This window comes from Saccostrea cucullata, unplaced genomic scaffold (assembly GCF_032062105.1).
Source record: "Saccostrea cucullata isolate Sc308-1 unplaced genomic scaffold, CSIRO_AGI_Scuc_v1 ctg2740, whole genome shotgun sequence".
In the NCBI taxonomy this organism is placed as follows: domain Eukaryota; kingdom Metazoa; phylum Mollusca; class Bivalvia; order Ostreida; family Ostreidae; genus Saccostrea; species Saccostrea cuccullata.
The window spans coordinates 21,722-44,098 of NW_026935914.1; the positions used below are offsets into that span (position 1 = coordinate 21,722).

Consider the following 22,377-nt stretch of genomic DNA (forward strand, 5'->3'; position numbering starts at 1 on the left):
CAAAATTATAATAATTATTCCTACTTTACAATGATAATCTTGTTTGTCCACAAGTATACACATTATTTTTATATTTACAATGATAATCTTATTTTTCCATGTATACACATTATTTTTATTTTCAACATACAATTATAATCTTTTCACTTCATATGTGTGTACACATTATTTTATTTCGCTTCAAATTTTTTCCTTTTATATTTCCACTGAAACAATTGAACAGAATTATTATTTTTATTTCCGCTCAATAATCTTGTTCATCACAGCCATCATACAATAATTATAATCTGTGGTACTCCAACAACAATAATAATCGCGACCAGAAAAAAAGATGCAACATTATTATTATTTAGACGCTTGACAAAACCAAACGTTTGTATGATTCTGATGCGCAGTACAATTATAATCTTGACTTTTACAAATTTCTGGAAAGATTATTATTATTTGGACGCTTGACAGAATCAAACATCCTGTGGATGCAGATCACCACGTGCAATCAAACCACGTGAAGCATAGCGTTGACAGCACCCTACTGAGCAAGGACTACTGATAAACTGACAAATTGCTTATCGTATATGGAAAGAGGTAAGGCTCATGTAGGAACCGGGGATTTTATTTAACTTTGGGGGGGGGGGGGGGGGGGGGGGCTTATCAAGGAATGGTTGGTAGTTGATAGTCAACTGATAATATATGGCTGCATCCCTCTCCGAAAAAAAAGTTTAGAATCTCTCTCTCCAAATAGCCCCTTTGCCCAGGCTTTGGAGTATAAAATCCCGTATGGACTTTTTATTTTGAACTGCTGAGAAATCAAATCTCCTAATCAATAGGCATACAGAAAAACTTAATAGTCGACCAAAAGTTATGTTTTTTAAAAGAAATTTGATGCGGATATATGATGTTCCACGTGTGGATCAGGAATTGAAGTTAGAGGGGGCCCCAAAAGTAAGCAAGATGTCTATGGGCTGCCCTGGTGGGGGCCCAAGAAGTCCGGAAGCTCCTGGATTATAGAGATTTTGAAGGGTAAAAATGAGGTCTATCAAGTAGACCTATTTACATTTTTGAGACAAAACTGATTTACGCTAACATTGACAATTTTAAGAGGTCGTTCGGTTGTGCCCCTCCCATTGAATCCGCCACTTGAATATGATGTATGCATGAGATCTTTCGTACTTGCAAGCCAATAACTGATTAGTGGTGGGTCTAGAGAGGAGTTGCATCCAACTGTTTAGGATTTGCTTTAAAAAGAGAGGGGGAGTCAAGAAACAGATTGTGTTTTGACTACATTTGAATACACACTTTGCAAAAGTCATGTCCCTTGGTCGCCATATTTTGGGAAAATCCCATAGAATCCTTACCGTAGCCTTTTAATTTTTGTGGTTTGTAACTTTTAAATTTGAATTAGAAAATTATGTGTATAATGATTGCCCAAAGATGGGGCTATCTATATATATATTAAAAAAAATTAAACTAGTGGATTTATCAGAACATGTCCTAATCAGTGTGCGCCAAAAGGACTAGCCCGATGCCCGAACACTAGTAAAAATTCGATCGGGCTAGTAGAATGTAGCCCGATTGGTCTAGTGAAAAGTTGCATTTAACATTTATTTGTTGATAAATCTTTAAATGTAATAAAATAAGTATAAGAATTCTTATTGTTTCCTGTCTTTTTACATGTGTGTGGGTTTCTTTTGTTTAAGCGTGTCGAGAACTTTCTACAATCGGTCTTCTCTGTACAGTTTGGGTTTATAAAATACACATCAGCATTTACTTCCGGTTATGGCTGCGTTATATCAAATCAATATGAATTTTGACTGGTTTAAGCGAGACAACAAATTCATGTTGTAAATATGTGGGCTAGGAAAATCTGATTCGGACTAGTAATTGTTCTTCATTACTAGCCCGATTGGGCTAGTGCTGAAAAAAGTTTTTTGCGCACACTGCTAATGTTAAGTAGTGTAAAGAGAGGAAATGTCATTTCTTCCCCTTTTGACCTTCTGGTTGACCTAACGAAGGGACATAACTATTGTAATGTGTGGAATGGACTATAAATATTTATCAAATGTTCTGTAAAAGTAAGAAGAGTTGTAATAGTTGTTTCTAAATTTTTCAGGCAATATAGAATTCTTCCCCCTGGCTTGTCCCCACCCCCTCTTTTATGAAAAACAATTTTACTTTTAAGTATTTTTACTAGTCCCATACTTGTGGAACCATATGGGACTATATGTTTCCTCTGCGTCTGTCCATCCGACTGTCCCCGTCTGTCTGTCTTACTTGGTTTTCCACACTTTTTTTCTAAACTCTTGTAGATATCAAGCTGAAATCTGGTATGTGAGTGTATCTTGATTAGTTACAGATCAAGTTTGAATGTTGTAATTTTTAGCTCTACTGTAAAGAGACCAGTAGAGCTTATGCAATAGTAATGTGTCCGTCCATCCAGCTGTCCGTCTGTCTGTGAACAATTTTTCAAAATTCTACTCCTCCTACAGTTTTTGGTCTGATTTCAATATAACTTGGCACACAAGTAGAATACACTAAGATACATAATTATATTTATTGGTTTTTGATTTTGATGAACGATGTTGCCATGGTTACTAAGAATAGAAATTTCTGAGGAAAGCATTCAAAATGGCTAGCTCGACAAGATAATTGAATTTAACTTTTTTCAAATGGCTTGTTTGTACACATGTATCAGTATAATAATAATATTCAAAGCATATCATTGAGGGAGTCGGCAAGATTCCAGTTCCCCTGGAGCAAGCCTATTGTTTCCGCACAAGCGCTTTGGGAAATTAATAGACTTACTCTTGGGAAACTGGGATCTTGCCGACTCCCTCAATGATATATACTTTAACTGTACAGTGAATAAACAAATCCTGTGCATTTGTCAAGCAAGATATTCCTAGCTTTGAAAGCTGATTCCAAATTATATTCTTAAAACATTTGCCTATTTTTTTTTTGTAATACTTTAATTAGATTTTACATATAATTAATGAATAAAAATGATGTTCCAGATGTTTTGTGTGGAGTGTGGGACATGCCTAAATGGCCTTGCCAAATTTTGTGGCCACTGTGGGGCCCAAGTTCAAGGTATATATTAAAAGCAATCAACTCATGATCACTGAGAATATTTTAAATGCTTAAAGAATGTGTTTTGTAGGGTAAAGTTGTGTTCAACTTTTCAAAGTAGTGTGAACATTACTACACAATATTTTTTTCAAATTGTAACTGTCTGAATGTTTAAGAGCCATAAAAATCAGATATATGATTTGATCACAGAAATTGTGATGAAGAATAGGAGGCTAATAAATTGCTCAGGTGAACAAAGTAGTCCATGGGTCTCTTCTTTTTGAACTAGATGGAAATCATCTTGCTATGCCAGGAATGGTATCATAAATATTTACATATTATTAGGCTTAAAATAAAATATTGTTAGTTTGCAGTTGCCGACCAACCCACTGAAAATGCACCCAACCCAATCTTTCTTTTAGCTATTTTGTAATTTCTTTTTATCTCTCCAATTTTTCAGGATATTAAAACTGTTTCATTTTCAATTTTTGTCTTCATCAATCATGAGTTTATACAAAGAGTGCAACTTATTCATGTTTAGTAGGCCTATAAAAACCTCTATTTTTAACAAAAATATGGAAACAATTTTTTTTTCCCAAAAAGAAATTGCGTACCTACCTACCCAGAGTAAAAATTATAGGTCGGCAACTGCAAACAAAGAATTTTTTAAGCTTGGCCTTACATGTATTGTAATACTGGTATTATTGGTATGTGTTATATTGTTACAGTAGATAAAAATTCAGTTCCCACCTGCTCCAGTCAAGCAATGGAAATTGAAAGCCTCTCACCAGGTAATAGTTTTAAGCTTATAATATATTTAAAACCAGTACATTTAAGGATAATGCACGCATTCAAGTGTACATGTATGTGTTTATCATTTATGAGTATGAAAATTGTAATATCTTATACAGAATTCATTCCTCTGACACATTTTTGAATTTTACTTTGCAAATCTTAAAATCTAGATGCGAAGAAAAGCTTAGCTTTTCTTAAAGCTAAATATTCCCCTGCACTAAAGAAAGAGAAGAAAGAGAAGAAAGGTGCTAAAAGCAGTACTGATATGATTAATGTGAGTGTTCTTGTTGTGTTAAATACAATTTTTAGCTCACCTCAGCCGAAGGCTCAAGTGAGCTTTTCTGATCACATTTTGTCCATTGTCTGTCCATAAGTCTGTCCAGCTGTCCGTGTGCCTGCCCATCTGTAAACTTTCCACATTTTCGATGTTTTCTCAAGAACAACTGGGCCAATTTTGACCAAACATGGTACATAGCATTCTTGGGTGAAGGAGAATTTAAACTCTAAAAATAAAGAGCTAAGTCTCTTCTCAAATGGAGATAATCAAGAAAAAAATAAAATATGATCATTTTTCTGGCCCAGTAGTTCTTGAAAAGAACTTTAAATAACCCCATCTGATGGGGTTATTTAAAGTTCTTTTCAAGAACTACTGGGCCAGAAATGCTGAAACTTATGTGGAAGCATCTTGGGGTAGTGATCAAATTTTTACATAGAAATATATTGGAAAAACCTTTAAAGATATTTTTCTGAAGAACAAATGGGCTAGAAAAGCTGAAACCCATTGGCCACCATATTGGAGGCCAACATGCTCATGTTCCTTCATTATTCAAACATCTTTAACTTTTATATCTGGAAATTGTGGGATAAGAATGATTGTTTCTCTGGAAAATATACATTTGTTACTTCCTCCTTTATTTCATAATTTTTATTCCATAAAGATTTTTCCAAAAATATTTCTGCTACATCATCTTACATTTGGTAAGCCTAATTGGAAAAATTGTCAGGCTGACCACCAAAGATGGTGGACAATGGAAATACCATGTGAACTTTAAATAACCCCATTTATGTGAACACTATCTATAAGAAGTATGTTCAAATATAGTTCCTGGTCAATATCTATAGGTTGCAGGATGAGCATGAATGTATTAGACTATTTCATTCTTTTTGCTACAAAGTTAAATTGTATTTTCTTTCATGCCTGTAAGAATTAGTAAAAAAAATTATCAATCAATGATTTGCATTTAATTAGTAAGAGGTTGTTGTTTTCTTTAGAATGGAATGGTTTATTCAAATTGTCACAACATTATTTTTTGCCTTTCCGAAGAAATGGGGATGCATGCAACATTCAAATGAAAGCAGAAAACTTTCCATTCCATTGAAAAGTTTTACCACTTCAACTTGCTTCATTCTTCCTATTGAATGGATCCATTGTGCCAATATGAATATTTGAGAGATATATATTTTGTATATCATTTAATATTTGTTATTACTTCAGGATTGTGTTACATATATATAAAACTTGAATCTACAGTGGAGAAGTACATGTACATTTTTCAGCCAATTGAAATCCAGTGTTTCTTTTCCCCTATTCTTTCAAGCAGAAATCAGTTTGTGCATTGCATGCAAGTGAAGGTCCTACTATTTTTACAGTGATTATTGAACTTTACAGGATAAAACAATATTAGCTTTATTTATTGCACTCATCATAATTAAGAATATGAACTAAATTGGTATAAAGACAAAAAATAAATTACTAGTATTGATTTCATAAGATTTGCACTATATATACACACTTTCTTTTAGGAAATACAAATGCAAATTTTGGATGGGAAGAAGAAAGCTCTGAAAAGAGCTTTCCCCAGTGATACAGGACTGACAGGGGCTCTGAAATTGACAATTAATCCAGCAGAAAATGCAACTGAGTGGATGAGAAGATTGAATGGTAAATTTAGTGGTAAGATCAACTTCATTCCATACATTATGGGGCCAGCGGGTCTAGAAGAAATAAATGAGCCCGAGGAATTCAACGTCAATAGTCTTGCCTCCTTAAAAACACAAAAGAAGACTACTGGTACCTTAAAGATGTATGCCTTGGCAAAAGGCAAAGGTGAGAATTAAAAGCCCTGTAGTTTTAAGTATTATTTACTAGAAAATTGATACTCATTTGCTAATTCAAGAAGAGTAAGAGCCATGAAATAATTTGATCCATCATTTTCTTGACTGACAAATGTAGTGACAAATGTTACTATAAGTACAAAGATTGAATGCATTTTAGAAAGAAATAAAAAATTGTCTTCAATAACTTTTATGAAAGATATGCATTACCCATATAGTGTTAACATAGTTAATTTATTGTAATATGAATGTAATAATATGACCTTTATAGGAAGAGCAGAAATTATGGACAGTTTCAATAACTGCACACAGGTTAAAAGCTTAAAATGTATTTCAGACAACTGAGAAGCAATATTTGGCAAAATATATGTTTCTTCATGTTTTTATCTCTTCTGGTCAGAGTCCAGAGGAACTTAATTAAGGTGTCCATTGTCTGTTTTTCAAAATGCTACTCCTCAGTTTTGGTCTGATTTCAAATTACTACGGCATACAAGAAGACTGCGCTGAGATTCCTGATGAATTATGTTGCCATGGTTATTTAAATCAAAATTTCTGTTAAATTTTTTTTGAAAAAAGCTACATTTTGTCCGTCGTCCTTCTGTTACTGTCGTCTACATCGACTAATAAATCTTGCTGGGTTATATATTTCAACCAAACTTGGCATAAAGTATCCTTGGGTGAAGGGGATTCAAGTTTGTGCAAATGAAGGGTCACGCCCTTATTCAAGGGAAGATAATTCAGAAATAGTGAAAATTTGGTGGTATGTTTTAAAAATCTTCTTCTCAAGAACCGCTTCCTAATTGGAATTGTGTAGATCAAGTTTGTTCAAATCATACCCCCCGATCACAGTTTTACATAAAAAAGAAAATTCTTTAAAAATCTGTCATAATTATCAATAGAAAGCATCCTTAGTGATTAAAAAAAATGATAGGGCGGGGCCTTTTTAAAAAAAATGAAAGTTTTACATAGAAATATATAGGAAAATTCTTTAAAAATCTTCTTCTCAAAAATAGCAAAGCCATAACTGATCATATATATATATATATTGAAGCATCTTCAGGTAGTGTAAATTCAAGTTTGTTCAAGTCATGACCCCCGGGGGTAGGGCGGGGCCAAAATGGCCGACCACAGTTTTAGAGAGAAATATATGGGAAAATTCTTTAAAAATCTTCTTCTCAAGAATAGCAAAGGCATGATTGGTCATATTTATATGAAAATTAGGTATTGATCATTTGCGGGGTTAAAATGGCCGACCAAAGTTTTACATAGAAATATATAGGAAAATTCTTTAAAAATCTTCTTAGCAAAGTGATTGATTGACTATTTTTGGATTTAAACTTTTCAGTAATAAATCAATTGCTTCTTCTTACTAGCCACAGTGCTCAGGTGAGCGATGTGGCCCATGGGCCTCTTGTTTAAAAAGCTACTCCTCCTTCTGGTACAGTCTACATTAATAAATCTTGCGGTTGAAAAATTTTATCCAATTTATAGTTTTATGTTATATATTTCTCAATAGAGACTTTGTAAAAAAAAAAAGATATGAAAACATGTCAGATATCAAATTTATGATAACAAAAATAAAGATATATAATTGAGAAATAGAATTGCAATAAATTGATCATTTGTAAGTACTGAAAGCTTGGTGATTGATGAATCTGATATGCAAAAACATTGCTGCTCAGTTGGCTATTTTATATTTTGTTATATATTTCAGTTTGAATGTTTTAAATTTTTTTTTGTTTAATAGTTCTGAGCTAACCTGAGCTGTGACAATCAAGCTTTTTTGGTTAAAATTTGTCAGTTGTCTGTCATCGTTATTATTGTCATTGTAAATTTTTTCATGTTTCCATCTTCAATCCACTAGGGCATTTTGAACCATATTACTTAAAACAGATCACCAACATTTCGTGAGTACGCATCAGTAAACTGTTTACTGCTGCATTCTCACGAAGTGTTGGTGATCTTTTAAGTTTATAACTTTAGTTACAGACCCTATTGAATACCTTTCGGTATCCACACGCAATTTCAACCTGAAAGTGTTGGTCTCCAGCTTTTCTTTGTTTTGTATAAAATTTAAAGCTGCTTATTCTGCTTCTAATAGCTAAAAAACATATTCCTTTTTCTTCTTGAAAAATAATCGTCCATAAATTGTTTCAACTATTGTCTATATGATTATACCCCAAATGTCTTTTTCTTTTAAAAGATATCAAAATTCAGAAGTAAAAAAAATAATTTTTGTTAGGTCACACATATAGTATCTCTCATGACTCGTAGTTGGATATGATTTTATCCAACAAGTTGCGTTGATTTTATCCCCTAGCCTTGGCGAGGTGATAAAAACACACAACGAGTTGGAGAAAAATCATATCCATCTACAAATCATGTGAGATTCTTTTTATCCCATGTTTTTTACACCATGAACAATGTTGGACACTGTTTTATAAGGACTCCATTTCATTTTGTTTCATCACTCTAACGCAAAAGTCACAACTGTGTGATGTGAAAAAAATATATCATGAGCTATATCAATGGAATAAGAGGTTAAGCATGGCCGGATAAAAAAAATAATCCTAGTTTTTTGATATTGCGTGAAATCACCTTTGAGAAATTAAATGTATTGTTAACATGTATAACTTATGAAGAACAAACCTGAGCATTTATTTTCACAACAAAGTACGTATACCTGTACCCAGGCAGTATTTTAGCTTTCGTTACTAAACTTCCTTTTTTAAAAAAATCTTTAAAAATATCTGATTTTCCTTTATTTTTTAAAAATGCATATTAATATGAAAAACACTGTGGATTGTAGTCAGTAAATTTCTTAATTTTTAAAAGATATATCATGACTTAGACTTTTACTGATGGGAAAAAAATACCTAGGTTTAAATTCTCTTCATAATTAATATAACCGATAAATTTATTTTTTCAAACTTAAGGTGACTTCACAACAGATCTTAATTTCCCATCAGGAACTTCTGTTTGTCAATAAGGTTTTTGATCCATGTTTTCCATGTACTTTTATTGTTTGAGATAATATGTGCCTGTTTCTGATTAAGCAACTTAAATTGAATAAATAGAATTATTACTTGATACAGGGGAAACAATTTCCTGTTGTAGACTAAAAGATCATGGCTGACTTATATGATTTTTCTGGCCTATGGGCCACTTTTTAAAAGTGTTTGACTTGTTCACAAATATTTGTGTGAAATTTAGAAGTTTTAAGTTTATATCAGTGTAAGGCCAATCATGAATATTTGAATACTGTATACATGATTATTTTCGCCCCGTCTTATTTTCGCCCTTTCACACTTGCAAACAATTTTGCCCCGTTTTAAATTCGTCCAATCATGGTTTTGTTTAAGAAATTTTACTGTATTCTTTGAATTCGCCCCGTTTTAAATTCGCCCAAAAGACCGTAGGGCGAAAGGAGCGAAAATAAAACGGGGGCGAAAATTTCCCTGTATACAGTAATGTAAAAGTACATTTTTATGCTTGGTATCATTGAATTGACATTTATGTACAGTGTAACAGATTTTCTGCATAAATTTGCTCCAGCATACCTAAAGTACATAAAAGATTAATACAGATCGAGACTATATAAGAAATCTTTTTTCCATTTATTAAATTACGGAACCATTTATTATAACAGAAATTTCATTGTCCATGAACTTATTAGACAACACTCGTATATACATATTATAATTTATAATGTTCTTCCAAAAGCTAAAATAAAACTAGCACTTGTACAAATCTGCAGAAAACTGATGCTATAAAGAGACATAGGGTAACATAACATGCACTTATTCTTGAATTACATGACCAGAATTGTAAATAATGGTAACAAGATAGTCTTGGTCACTCATGTGCCTAGAGTTACTCAAACTGAGCTGCCATGCATGGCATCACATATATAGGGAAAATGGTTATGCTAAGAGCATACATAATACTAATGGCTACATAAAATTTGCAAATAATTATGGCTCCAGAGATTATTCTCTACATCAGTCATTTGAACTAGAATTGCCATAATAATACATATCGTCACTGTAATATCAAATTGTCGTAAGTCAAAAATCCCAACTTTTAAGGAGAGACAAAAAACATATTTTTTCAAAATGTCGTATGTCGATCTTGTTTTTTCCTTTCTGTCCTGGATGTTTTTTCAGTACAAAGTGTCGTATCTCCAGAAAAGCATTGAAACACCCTTGCAATGTATTTTAAGCATACAAATCTGATATTAGAACGCTCTAAAATGTATTTTATGAATTAACATACTCTTAAATTGATTGCAGCTACTAAAATTTGTCCCTTGATATCAGACTGCCAGTGACATCTTTGTCAGTGCCCAAAGACAAACGACCTATTGTCAGAGAAAAAATGCATCCAATGGACATTATTATTATGTAACGCGCTTTTATCACACGTCTGTATCTCACTTTCTAATTGGCCTAGAGACTTGACGTTTTGACTGAACATTTATTCGATATTGCAGATTCCAATTTTAAAATAGCAATAAAAATTTCCCGCCAAAAATCGACTGACGACATTTTGATATTACAGCGACGATATATAAGTACAAAAGAAAAAGGTTTGTTGTGATGAACATTTTACTTATTACATTAGACCTCCATCATCTATAGCTTTAATACAGGGGTACTAGACAATGCAAATACTCATAATAAGTATATTTGAAGGGTGGAGTGTACTGATTTAATCATCTCTTCCTCTGTTAGTTTGTATACATTTTAATTGTTTATACCAGTATTCCAGAACTTAAAATTTTTACATTTCAATTCATTTCTAAAATAATTATTTTGATTAGCTCATATTTGATGATTTTTTTTAATTTATGCAATATGTTACCAGCTATTATATATGTTTATCAATAATTTCAGATATCTGATGAAACAGACAGTGAGGTATGTTAAAAGCAGAACATAAGCACATGTACTAAAATCTAATACATTTATGTATTTTGATTGTAAGAAAATAGATGAATTACAAACTTGGCATGAGAAATCAAAGATTTGATATGTAATATATTTGATTTTCAGTCCTCAGAAATGGATTTTGTAATGGAAAAGTCAAAGACAGAATTACCACAAATTGTGAGTATATTAAAATTTGACATTATGAAATTATAAATATGAAGGCCATATATAGCCTCCCACAATCAAAAGTTATGGACAATAAGGTGAACATTTTTGTGGATGTGCATACCGTAAATCTGGAAATTTTTGCTGCAGATAAATTTTTAGCAAATTTGCGAGTGCATTACATTCACAAAAATATTTTTATTAAAAATAAATTACCAATAAGAAAATGTATTCAAAGAAGTGGTCATTCCCAAAATTTAGAAATGTAAAATTAATCAACAGCATCTTAACCCGAAATCGCAAAATAAAATCTATGTAAAAATTTCCAGATTTACAGTATTTTTTTCATTCTTAGCAGTTCATATGCTAGTAGTACACTCTGTGATAAAGATTTGTGTTTTTTTATTCATATTTTTGGAAAAATGAAGTAGACTTTTGCATTTGGAGATGTAAGTTCTAAGAGATGTCCATTGAAAATGAGCATAGAAATTATTATTTTTACTACATGTATAAGTGTACCATATGTTTTGCAGTTGTCCAAGAAAATGAGGAAGAGGAAAATCCCAGCAGCTAAGCCAGTGGAAGAATATTCAATACATGTTAGTGCATATACATGTAAATTTATTCTTATATATAACTTTGCCAAATCACACTTGTTTAGAGTATTTATAATCATTTCAGATGAAATGCGTTAAAAAGAAAAAAAAATACCTGAACCTGTCTCTTTTAAGCTCTTAAACAAATTGGAAGCAGTTTGATATACATGTTGACACAGTTAATACATATTACATAGGATAATAAGGGAAGGAATGAACAAATATTTTGATGAATACTTGGCAATTTTGTTTTTAGTTGTAATTTTTTAATTTGAAGTTGTTCAATAACTTTACTTGTATTGTATTACAGATTTCTGATGATTCTGACCTACCAGACATACCTTTAGATAATACAGATTCAAAGTGTCACTCGGTATGTAAAGAAAATATTACAGTCATTATTAATTTAAAATGCTGTTGGAATAATGAAAGTAAATAAGTATATGTACATGTAAGTAGTCTATTAATTCTGAATATTTACTCTTTACATGAGGTTTCAGAGGAAATGAATTACTTGACCAGTATGTCCTAACAGAAAGAAATGGTAAACATAAAGGCGTTTTTTACTTGGAATCTTTCAGGGCTTCAAATATTTCAGCATATTTATATCAAACTTAGTTACTGTACTTGTATCTTATAAGATGGGTTTCATATTTTAGTATCTTTGGAATTGACAATGATGTGCTAATTTAATTCACAATTGTGCTACAGTTCTGTGGTTTCATCAATATTCGTTGAGCACCAATTTTCGTGGATTTGGTTGTTGAGCAGATCCACGAATTCCAAATGTTAATCGGATTAGGAAATATGACATTCATTTGTATAGGAAATGCTTTTGTCCACGAAATTACGTATCCTCAAAACTGTCTGTTTTACATAATCCACAAGAATTGATGCCAACGAAAATTGATGAAACCACAGTAATTCATGAGTACCACTAAGAAATCATATAACTGTATGGATAATACTGTGAAATCACTAATTTTTGTGGGGGGTTAATTTTCTTTGTTTTCGTGGTATGAAGAGACCCACAAATTTATGACCACCACGAAATGTTATTTTTCATATACATGTACAATTACTAAAAAGATCTTCCTCCACGAAACCAAATCCCTAAGAACTAACTTTTTCCCTCAAACCACAAAAATTTGACCCCATGAAAATATGTGATTTTACAGTATTTATTACCTACTTGTTCATAAATACAGGATCTTTGCATATGCAACATTTCTGATGTAACAATAGCAGTTTTAGCCCTGCAGGGCTTATATGGATTTGCAGGGCTGCATATAGATATAGGTTTTCAGCTCTGCAGGGCTGATATGGATCAATAACTCACCCCTTGTAAATTAAACCACAAAACAGTACTTATTTGTGACCATACACAATTGTTTATTTTCTTAATTTTAAATTTTTGAAAATAAGGATAATCCAATTTTCAAATAATATAATAATTTCAAATTACGGATCGAATGCAATGAAATAGAAGTAGAAACAAACTGTTTTTAAGATCTTCTTCTCAAGAACTGCTGGGTCGGGAAAGATGAAAGTAATGTGGAAGCATCTTCAAGTAGTGTAGATTCAAACATGGATGTTTTCATCAGGATATATATATATATGTTTTCATTGTTGTGAAAAAATTGAAATGACTATAATGTTTTTATAATGTAATTTAGAATTTCAAACCCACTTCAAAGAAAGGTTACTCAGTGGCAACTATTAGCAAAGAAGATGAAATACAGGTATGTCTAATGTCATATGGAAAGTCCATTTTATTGATATAATTTTTCCTTAATATAAAAATACCAATTTTATCTAATTGTTGTAAAAAGAATGTAAATGACTACAACATATTTTTTAATGTAATTTAGAATTTCAAACCCAAGTCAAAGAAAGATTCTTGCTCAGTGGCAAGTATTAGCAAAGAAGATGAAATACAGGTATGTCTAATGTCATATGGAAAGTCAATTTTATTGATATACGGTAATTTTTCCTTAATATAAAAATACCATTTTTTTCTAATTGTTGAAAAAAGAATGTAAATGACTACCACATATTTTTTAATGTAATTTAGAATTTCAAACCCAAGTCAAAGAAAGATTCTTGCTCAGTGGCAAGTATTAGCAAAGAAGATGAAATACAGGTATGTCTAATGTCATATGGAAAGTCCATTTTATTGATATAATTTTTCCTTAATATAAAAATACCAATTTTTTCTTATTGTTGTAAAAAGAATGTAAATGATTACAACCTATTTTTTAATGTAATTTAGAATTTCAAACCCAAGTCAAAGAAAGATTCTTGCTCAGTGGCAAGTATTAGCAAAGAAGATGAAATACAGGTATGTCTAATGTCATATGGAAAGTCCATTTTATTGATATACTGTAATTTTTCCTTAATATAAAAATACCATTTTTTTCTAATTGTTGTAAGAAGAATGTAAATGACTACAACATATTTTTTAATGTAATTTAGAATTTCAAACCCAAGTCAAAGAAAGATTCTTGCTCAGTGGCAAGTATTAGCAAAGAAGATGAAATACAGGTATGTCTAATGTCATATGGAAAGTCCATTTTATTGATATAATTTTTCCTTAATATAAAAATTCCAATTTTTTCTAATTGTTGTAAAAAGAATGTAAATGACTACAACATATTTTTTAATGTAATTTAGAATTTCAAACCCAAGTCAAAGAAAGATTCTTGCTCAGTGGCAAGTATTAGCAAAGAAGATGAAATACAGGTATGCCTAATGTCATATGGAAAGTCCATTTTATTGATATAAATGTATCCATAAGAAAGAGCTTATTACTTTTTAATTGTTGAAAAAAGAATGTAAATGACTATAATGTATTAGCTGCAGAACTGTAGCTCTCAAAGAAATACGTTGACAGAGCAGAGAGCTCTAGTGCCACTCCTTGAAAAAAGACTGTTAAAGTACATTTATTGTGCACGTTAATTGCACTGTTTCTCTTTTTATTTCTCTATGATTTTAAACTGCTGTCTCAAAAAATTAATAATTGTTTGTTCTTAACATATTCTTTCACTTTTCCACAAGAAAAAAAAAATCATTGAAATTGATGATAATAGCCCTCCTGGTCCTGAAATTGAGTTCATCGAAAATTTCATTTATTTATACTTCCATTTTGTTTTTCAATTGAATACATTCCATCATGCTTTGTGCAGATGTCAACTGCGATAGTTCTCAATAAAGGTATAAAAACTTTTTCGATTTTTTTTTTTTTGGCGATAGAGGTAATAATTTCAAAGATTTATTCCTGGAACTAAGCCCAACTTTATGTGTGCAATAAATATACATTTGTTACAATGGGTGGCACATTAGCTCTCCAGGCAGTCGATATATATTTCCTCGGAGAGCTACAGTTCTGCAGCTAAGTAAACATTTATTGTATAATGTAATTTAAATTTCACCCCCACTTCAAAGGAAAGTGCTTGCTCTTCTGATACGGCTTGCTATGAAGATGAAATACAGGTATGTCTACTTTGATGGAAAGTCCATTAAATCAATGTAAATGTTTACATTAAAAAGTGCTGTTTTTGTGTTAATTGTTGTAATGCCAAAATAAATTAATTCTTAGATAATTGTATGAATTTTAAGAAAAGTTGAGGTGGGAGGTTGGGGGTGGGTGGATTATAATTGACTTAAATGTGTTTTCATAATGTAATTCAGAACTTCAAATCAAATCTGATGAAAAATATTTGTACTCCTGCTGATGAGATACAGATACGATATAAAAAAGTATGTTTTCAGTACTGTATTTAATATTTTTCAGTTGACAGAGTCGCCTAATTCATATTTTGAGCAAGGAAAATCCCATTTCTCACCTGAGGAGGAGGTAGATATTTTAATCCTTCTTGTATGAATTAATTAAGTAAAGTACAAATGTACTGTCAATAGCTATATAGGTCGGATCCTCGGTTAACAGTACCGGTACATTTTTAAGGACTCTGAAAAAGTTTCAAGTGTACTGTTTTAATTGTTCCCTATACCAAGGTAATTTTAGCAGTTATCCCCTGCCAAAAATGATGAAAAGTTCCCAAGTTAGTGTCCATGTTTCCCAACATAATTATCTTGCTAAATTTTTATATTAAATAAATTTTATTACAAAGACTGCTCTTACATCTTTATTTAGCTGTACAGAATTGTGTAATTTTAGTTTATTTTAATATCCACCCGGTGACTATGATGATTTTTTAGCTCACCATGATGAAGTCCATATGAGCTTATGCTAATCTTTTGACATTGACCTTGGTGTCCTGATAAAAGTGAAGTGCAATTCTGTTCCCTATATAGTACAGTCTATAATTTTTACTGTGCAGGGATGAGCAGTTGAAAAATTCAAGCACTATCCCATGGGCTTGTGGTAGCAACGAAATCACTAGCCCAAAGTAAAAGCTATTGGCTCAAATATAGGAAAACAAAGATTAAGGCAAATCATTTTCTGTCTTACGTCACACACCCATTATTGCCTCCTTTTTCATTAAAAGTAGAGTATATTAATTTGGGTCTGTCTGGCTATCTAGCAGTACTTGTTTTCACTCAATATCTTGAGAAGTCTTTGAGCTTCTGCAGTGGTGAAATTTTAGACCAAGACTCTGTGGCCTATTGATTTTGAGGTCCGTAGGTCAAGGTCACTCCATGTGGCTGTCTTGATTTTGAGGTCAGTAGGTCAAGGTCACTTCACATGGCTCTATCGATTATGAGATCAAGGTAAAAAAAAAATTATACATTCTGTTTGTGTTTGAAACTTTCAATTCCAGTTGATATCTCAAGAAGCTATTGAGCAATTGAAATTTCATAACATTATTCTATATGCCCGCTCCCACCCCTCATAAACTTTCCCCTTTTACATCCCTTTAGATCTGCACTTGTAGTTCTTTTTTTTCCTTAATCAGGGAATACAGATTCTTTGCGTTGCCTTGTTTTTCCCTTAAGTTGAGGATAGACTTTTCTGTATTAACATGTCATTTAAGACAACTTTTTTTCTTAACAGATCATAGACGAGGAGATGAAAAGGCTCTTTGATGTAAGTTTTTGGTTCAACAATGATTGTTACATGAATGCTATTGTGTCTAGTTTTATTCCATGTACATGCATCTATTTGATTTCACATTTTATAAGTATAACGAACATTTTATTTTTCAATTGTGAAAATTTCTTTTCAGGTCATGGAAATGAAGATAAAGAGAAAGAAGGTTAGTAAATGCATGGAATTTTTATCCATTTATTAGATCCTATGAGTGTAAGTATATACAAGTATATTTATATTAAATCCCCAATGACTGAATCTATCGTGCCAACAGTTTCATTAACTGCCCCAAGAACGTTTACTTAAAATATTTTTTATGGAAAACTACATGATATTTAAGTCTTAATTCATAATAGGTATGCTTTACAGAGAACTTTAAGCATTAAGTGAAGAATAGCCATACCACAGAATTTAGAGAATGTTTCACTGTATCTTCTGTTGTTTTGTTCAAAATTCTTGATGAATAAATGGATTTCTTTAAGATGGCTGAAGATGCTGTAATTTCTTTCCCGAACAAAGAAGATCGTAAGTTGGTCACAATCATTTACGAAGATCATGGAGGCATGTCCCTTACGAGACCTTTCAACAAAGATGACACTCTGCAGGTAAAAATATTAAACATTTTTAACTCATCTGAGCTGAGGACTTGAGCAATGTTTTTAGATCACCTGAGCTGTAAGCTCAAGTGAGCTTTTCTGATCACATTTTGTCTGTAGTCCGTTTGTCTGACAACTTTTCACATTTTCAACTTCTTCTCAAGAACCAATAGACCAATTTTTACCAAACTTGCCACAAAGCGTCCTTGGGTGAAAGGGAATCAAGCTCTCTTCACAGGGGAGATAATTATGAATTAATAAAAATCTTCTTCTTCAGAACCAGTGGACCGGGAAAGATGAAACTCATGTAGAAGCATCCTCAGGTATTGTAGATTCAAATTAGTTCAAATCATGACACCTGGGGGTAGGCAGGGTCACAATGGTTGATCAAATTTTGACATAGGAATATATAAGAAAAATCTTCTCCAGAAAATATATAGGGAAAATCTTGTCCAGAACAGAAGAGTATTGTCAAATTGACATGTAAGCAATTGTAGTGAAGATTTAAATTTATTTAAAAACGTTTGGGAAAGGGGGTGTCACAATGGGAGATCGAGTAATATGTGGAAAAAAACTTAAAAAATATTATTTTGAAGTATGGCAAAATTATACATGACTTTTGTATGCTTTATTGATATATTGACATACTCAGGTCGGTAAAAGAGAACAAATCCCCCTCCCCCAACAAGTAAGCTTTTCAATAATAAGCTGAGCCCATGTGCTCAGGTGAGATGTGGCCCATGGGTCTCTTGTCTGATTTTGCAGTGTCCAACATGTGTCTGTCTCTCTGTTGAGTGTTTCTGTGAACGTTGCACCTTTTCATTTCTCCAGAACCATTAATTGGCTAATATTATTATTAGGAATGGTACCAGCCTCATTCAAAATTGCAAATCCCATAGCATCTACCTAAAAAATGAATCAAATTCAATCATTTGAAATTTGTTGCATGATTCACAGATGACTTATAAGGCTGCATGGGCATCTTGGTTTTTTTCATTTTAGAGTGTTTTTACATACATCTGCAGAGAGGTAGATGCTGAAATACTGCCCCCAGCTTTCCACCTCGAATGCACTTCACCATTGAAGTGCCAGGATGAAGGCTGTCGACATTGCTTTGAGCTGGAGGCAACTTATAATATGCCAATTGCCTCTGTTCCAGATGTACTTATTCTTAAGGAAGGGGCAAGTACACATTTTTTTTTAACATTTTGAAAGAAGATAACATTTAAATACTGGTACTCATTGTTTGTATAAATAATCAGGTAAACACTAACAGCCATACTTATATCATTGAAAATTTAATGCACTTTAAGACCTTCCTTTTACTTCACTACATGTATTTTATAAATGTACTTGTAGGGGTGTACTAAAATAAATTAATTGAGCGCGCTATTTTACGAAACCGGTCAAACTTTGATAAAATCTTTACCATTTTTTCCAATTAATATACAAGAATTTGTTGTATGATTATTGAAAAATATACAGCTTTTTTATTTTGATAAATCTAACGGAGCATACATTTTTTTGGCACGTTTACATCACAAAGACTCTTTATTAAAATTAAAAATTCACAATTGTACCGCAAAGAGTTTTAATATTTTACTTAATTTTGCCGCTATAAAAAGTATTCATGAAACGCCATATATGGAAAAATTTATGAAAAAAATTGGAGGGTATATGACTGTTTTATAGCCGTTTTTAACTGATCAACGCTTAAAAACACAGCCAAAAATCGGAAACGTCATTTAGCGTCTTTTATGAGCACTGCATATGTAAAAATTATGTATGCAGACTGGAAAATGTTAAAAGAGATTAAAATGTTCAAGATGCTGCCGGGAATTTCCTACACCAACAAATGACAAGTTTTCAAATGGTTGTAGCTTGCAATAAGAATGGAAGGATTAACATTTTTGATTACCTCCATTATACATAATCAATTTACCCCCGTATCGCATGGACGTTGCGTTGCGCCTATATGGTTTTGCATAGTTTCCATATGAAAATCGTAACTGCAACTTTTTTAAAGATCAATCAATAATATCCAGAATCATACAAAAGACATATGTCTACAAAATGATATAGATATTCAATTTTAAATAGAAAATATAAGAAAAATCTTATTTATAGAACTTTACCGATGTTTAAACGTTCGAAAAAAATGTATTTTCCTTTTATTACAGTTGTAAAAATCGTTGTAAATTTTCACCTGAATTTATATAAAAACAAAATGTAGGAATTTATTATCATCAACTTCACTGAGCTTACAAAATAGATTTTTTTCGTACTTGTACAGTGTACTATTAAACTACTGGAGAATGCTGTGATTAAGGTCAACATAATTAACCCATCCAAATCCTATATTTAGAAACACAATGAAAGTTTTAAAAATGTAAACTAATGTTTAAAGCCATATATGGCATATGTACAATGAAAATTATTAGATTAAAATTATAAGAACTTATTATTTGTATCAATACTTTATATAAAGTTACCAGTTTTTGGTAAATTACAAAATCTAAGTCAATTGCGTTATAAAGATATCACAATTTTATTTGGATTCTCAGAATTTTCTCCGACTCAGAAGAAAATACAAAAGATTTAAATAACACATAACAGAGAATGTAAAATCGTATCATTAGATGAAACAAGGTGTTCTCCGTATTCAGAATTGTAAGAAAAGCTTTAATTTGAATGTATGAACTATATTTCGATACTTAATTTTGTATTTTATAAAAATTTATTTTTTGATCAGTTACGCCATATATGGCTTTAAATGATTTATTAAAAAGCACCTTATTACATGTATATTTTATTTTCCTAGTTGGAACAATAATGTTAATAAACAAATTGGTTCATTTTCTGTTTCAGAATTTCTTAATGGATGACACCCTGACAAATTATGGAAATGTACTCATGTAAGGTCCCTGTAACTTTTATGATACATGTCATATGTGCATTAAATGAATATTGTTATGTTCATTATTGTAAGTTTGTTATAATACAAATTGTTTATAACATTTCTTACTGACATTGCTGTTTGAGAGGATTTTTTTGGTATTAAATTGCTTGTAGTATTCCAATCAATGTTGAATGCCACCTTGATTGTAGAAATAATTTTTGCAGTGAAATGCTACATTTTGTGATGCCCTTGCAAGTTAAAGTTAAGGTCAAGCTCAAGTAAATAACTTTAGACTAAATTTTTGGTGCTAGATCCATTATGACGTCATAATCAATTTCAACTCTTTTTTTCCCGTAATTTACAGCTTAAGCAGAATTATGTAGAAAATAGGGTATTTTATGACATTCAATTTGAAATCATATGAAAAGTAAACCGGATACCTATATAGGCCATGAACATACAAATTACCGTTTTCTGAACGACTGTAGGCAATCTAGATAAATTTTCTTTGTCGAATATGAAAAGAACTCCCATAATCATGAATGGTTTTCTTAATTTTTCATTGAAAATGACAATTTAAAGTACAGTTTTTTTGTCTTGTTTTCCTACAAATTATGCCACGAAACACCTTATTAGACCAATCTAATGTTCTAATGCATTAATAAAGAAATTTATTTCTCAAATTTGATAAATCTGTGGGCACCTTTCATTTACTAGATCTTGACCTTAAACTGATGTTGTAAGTCTGGCAAGCCAATTGTTAGAAAAAAATGTATTTTGCAAAGGAATGAGTTGAAAACATTGTAAATTGTAATGACAATTTATTTAATTGTTTACAGTTGTATCAAAGACTGGTCTTTCTCAAATGTGTTATCAAAAAGAAATAAAAGTCACTCATTTGTAATATTATAGGTTTTTTTTTCCACTGAATATTATATAAATAATAATTCTTTACCTATAAAAACTCATCAACCTGAGCTTCAAATGATATTTGATTTTTTTTCTTATTCAGATGATTAACTTTTGATCTGTCACAATGGGTTATCATAATTTGTTCTCCTTTGTTAGGTCACTTGGTGACCTATTGCTATCCATTGCCTCTTCCAGATTTGTGAATTTCAGGACCCCAGTATCAGGGGTTTTGTTGTTAGGGCAGGGCTCTAATAATTATTAATTAAAATACATGATCTTATTACATATTAATGATGAGGAAAGGTGCCTCTTCCAAAATGCTTATTTTCAGGGCATCTGGGTCAGGTTACTTGAGGTGGGGATTACATAGTCTGAAAATTAATTAATGCTTTGAAATCTTCTTTTTGGTATTAATCAACTATTTATGATGAAATTTATTAGATTTTTGAAAAACATATGTGCACACAGGGTCAGGGATTTCTGGGGGGGGGATACACAACTGGTTATAAAGTGGAAATGCATTGTCTCTTTGTTACTCTGATCTACCTCTTGATATTAAGTAAGCAAGCTAAGTGAGTAGTTATGATACACAATAGTGTCTCTTTCAAAATTTTTAATGTCTCAGCCTTTGATTTAAAACATGAACCGATTCATTTGTTGGAAGATTGTTATATGATAAGGTGACCTATCAACCCCTTGGACCTCTTGTTTAACATCTGTTCCTATTGGTATTTATATGTACTATTTTTCGTCACATGAAAAAAGTAATCAGCTGTCTTGTTTAATATACTGTGAAATCACCAATTTTTATGAGGGTTGAATTTTCATTGTTTTTGAAGTATGAAGAGACCCACAAATTCATGTCCTGACCATGAAATGTAAATTTACACATGCACAACTACTAAGAAGTTCTTCATCCATGAAATCAAATCCCAACAAACCAACTTTTTTTCCCAAACCATGAAATTTGACCCAACAGAAATATGTGATTTTACAGTGTTTTGATGTTTTTATTTTCCTTTGATGTGAATAAATGTCTTAACTTTTGTTTAGTTTTTTCCTCTTTTACCTGGTAAGTTCTTTTTCTGATCACAATATGTCGGCAACCTGTGTGTAAACTTTTGACAGTTTGTATCAAAGGACCAATTACATCTCAACATGTAACAAACCATCCTTGGGTGAAGGGATTCAAATTTGCTCAAAGGAATTCCCCACCCTCTTTCTAAAGGAGACGATAATTAAGAAATAGTAA

General features: G+C 31.6%; 1 protein-coding gene across 2 annotated transcripts; it reads left to right on the plus strand.

The window, feature by feature from the left end:
• Window positions 1–2,524: 2,524 nt before the first annotated feature.
• LOC134244220 (uncharacterized) lies at window positions 2,525–22,173 on the plus strand. 2 transcript variants are annotated; one of them, XM_062726480.1, is made up of 19 exons: window positions 2,525–3,087; window positions 3,795–3,857; window positions 4,032–4,135; window positions 5,665–5,968; window positions 6,248–6,288; window positions 10,872–10,895; window positions 11,031–11,084; window positions 11,606–11,671; window positions 11,979–12,041; window positions 13,345–13,410; window positions 13,941–14,009; window positions 14,342–14,410; window positions 15,113–15,160; window positions 15,462–15,524; window positions 16,683–16,715; window positions 16,855–16,884; window positions 17,201–17,323; window positions 18,317–18,496; window positions 20,183–22,173. In XM_062726480.1, exons 1-19 carry the CDS (start codon window positions 3,000–3,002, stop codon window positions 20,231–20,233), a joined length of 1,539 nt encoding a protein of 512 aa, XP_062582464.1. In that variant the 5' UTR covers window positions 2,525–2,999; the 3' UTR covers window positions 20,234–22,173. The 2 variants fall into 2 exon arrangements, with proteins under 2 accessions (XP_062582464.1, XP_062582465.1); XM_062726481.1 differs by lacking the exon at window positions 13,941–14,009 and having other exon boundaries at window positions 2,526–3,087.
• The last annotated feature ends 204 nt before the right edge of the window (window positions 22,174–22,377 follow it).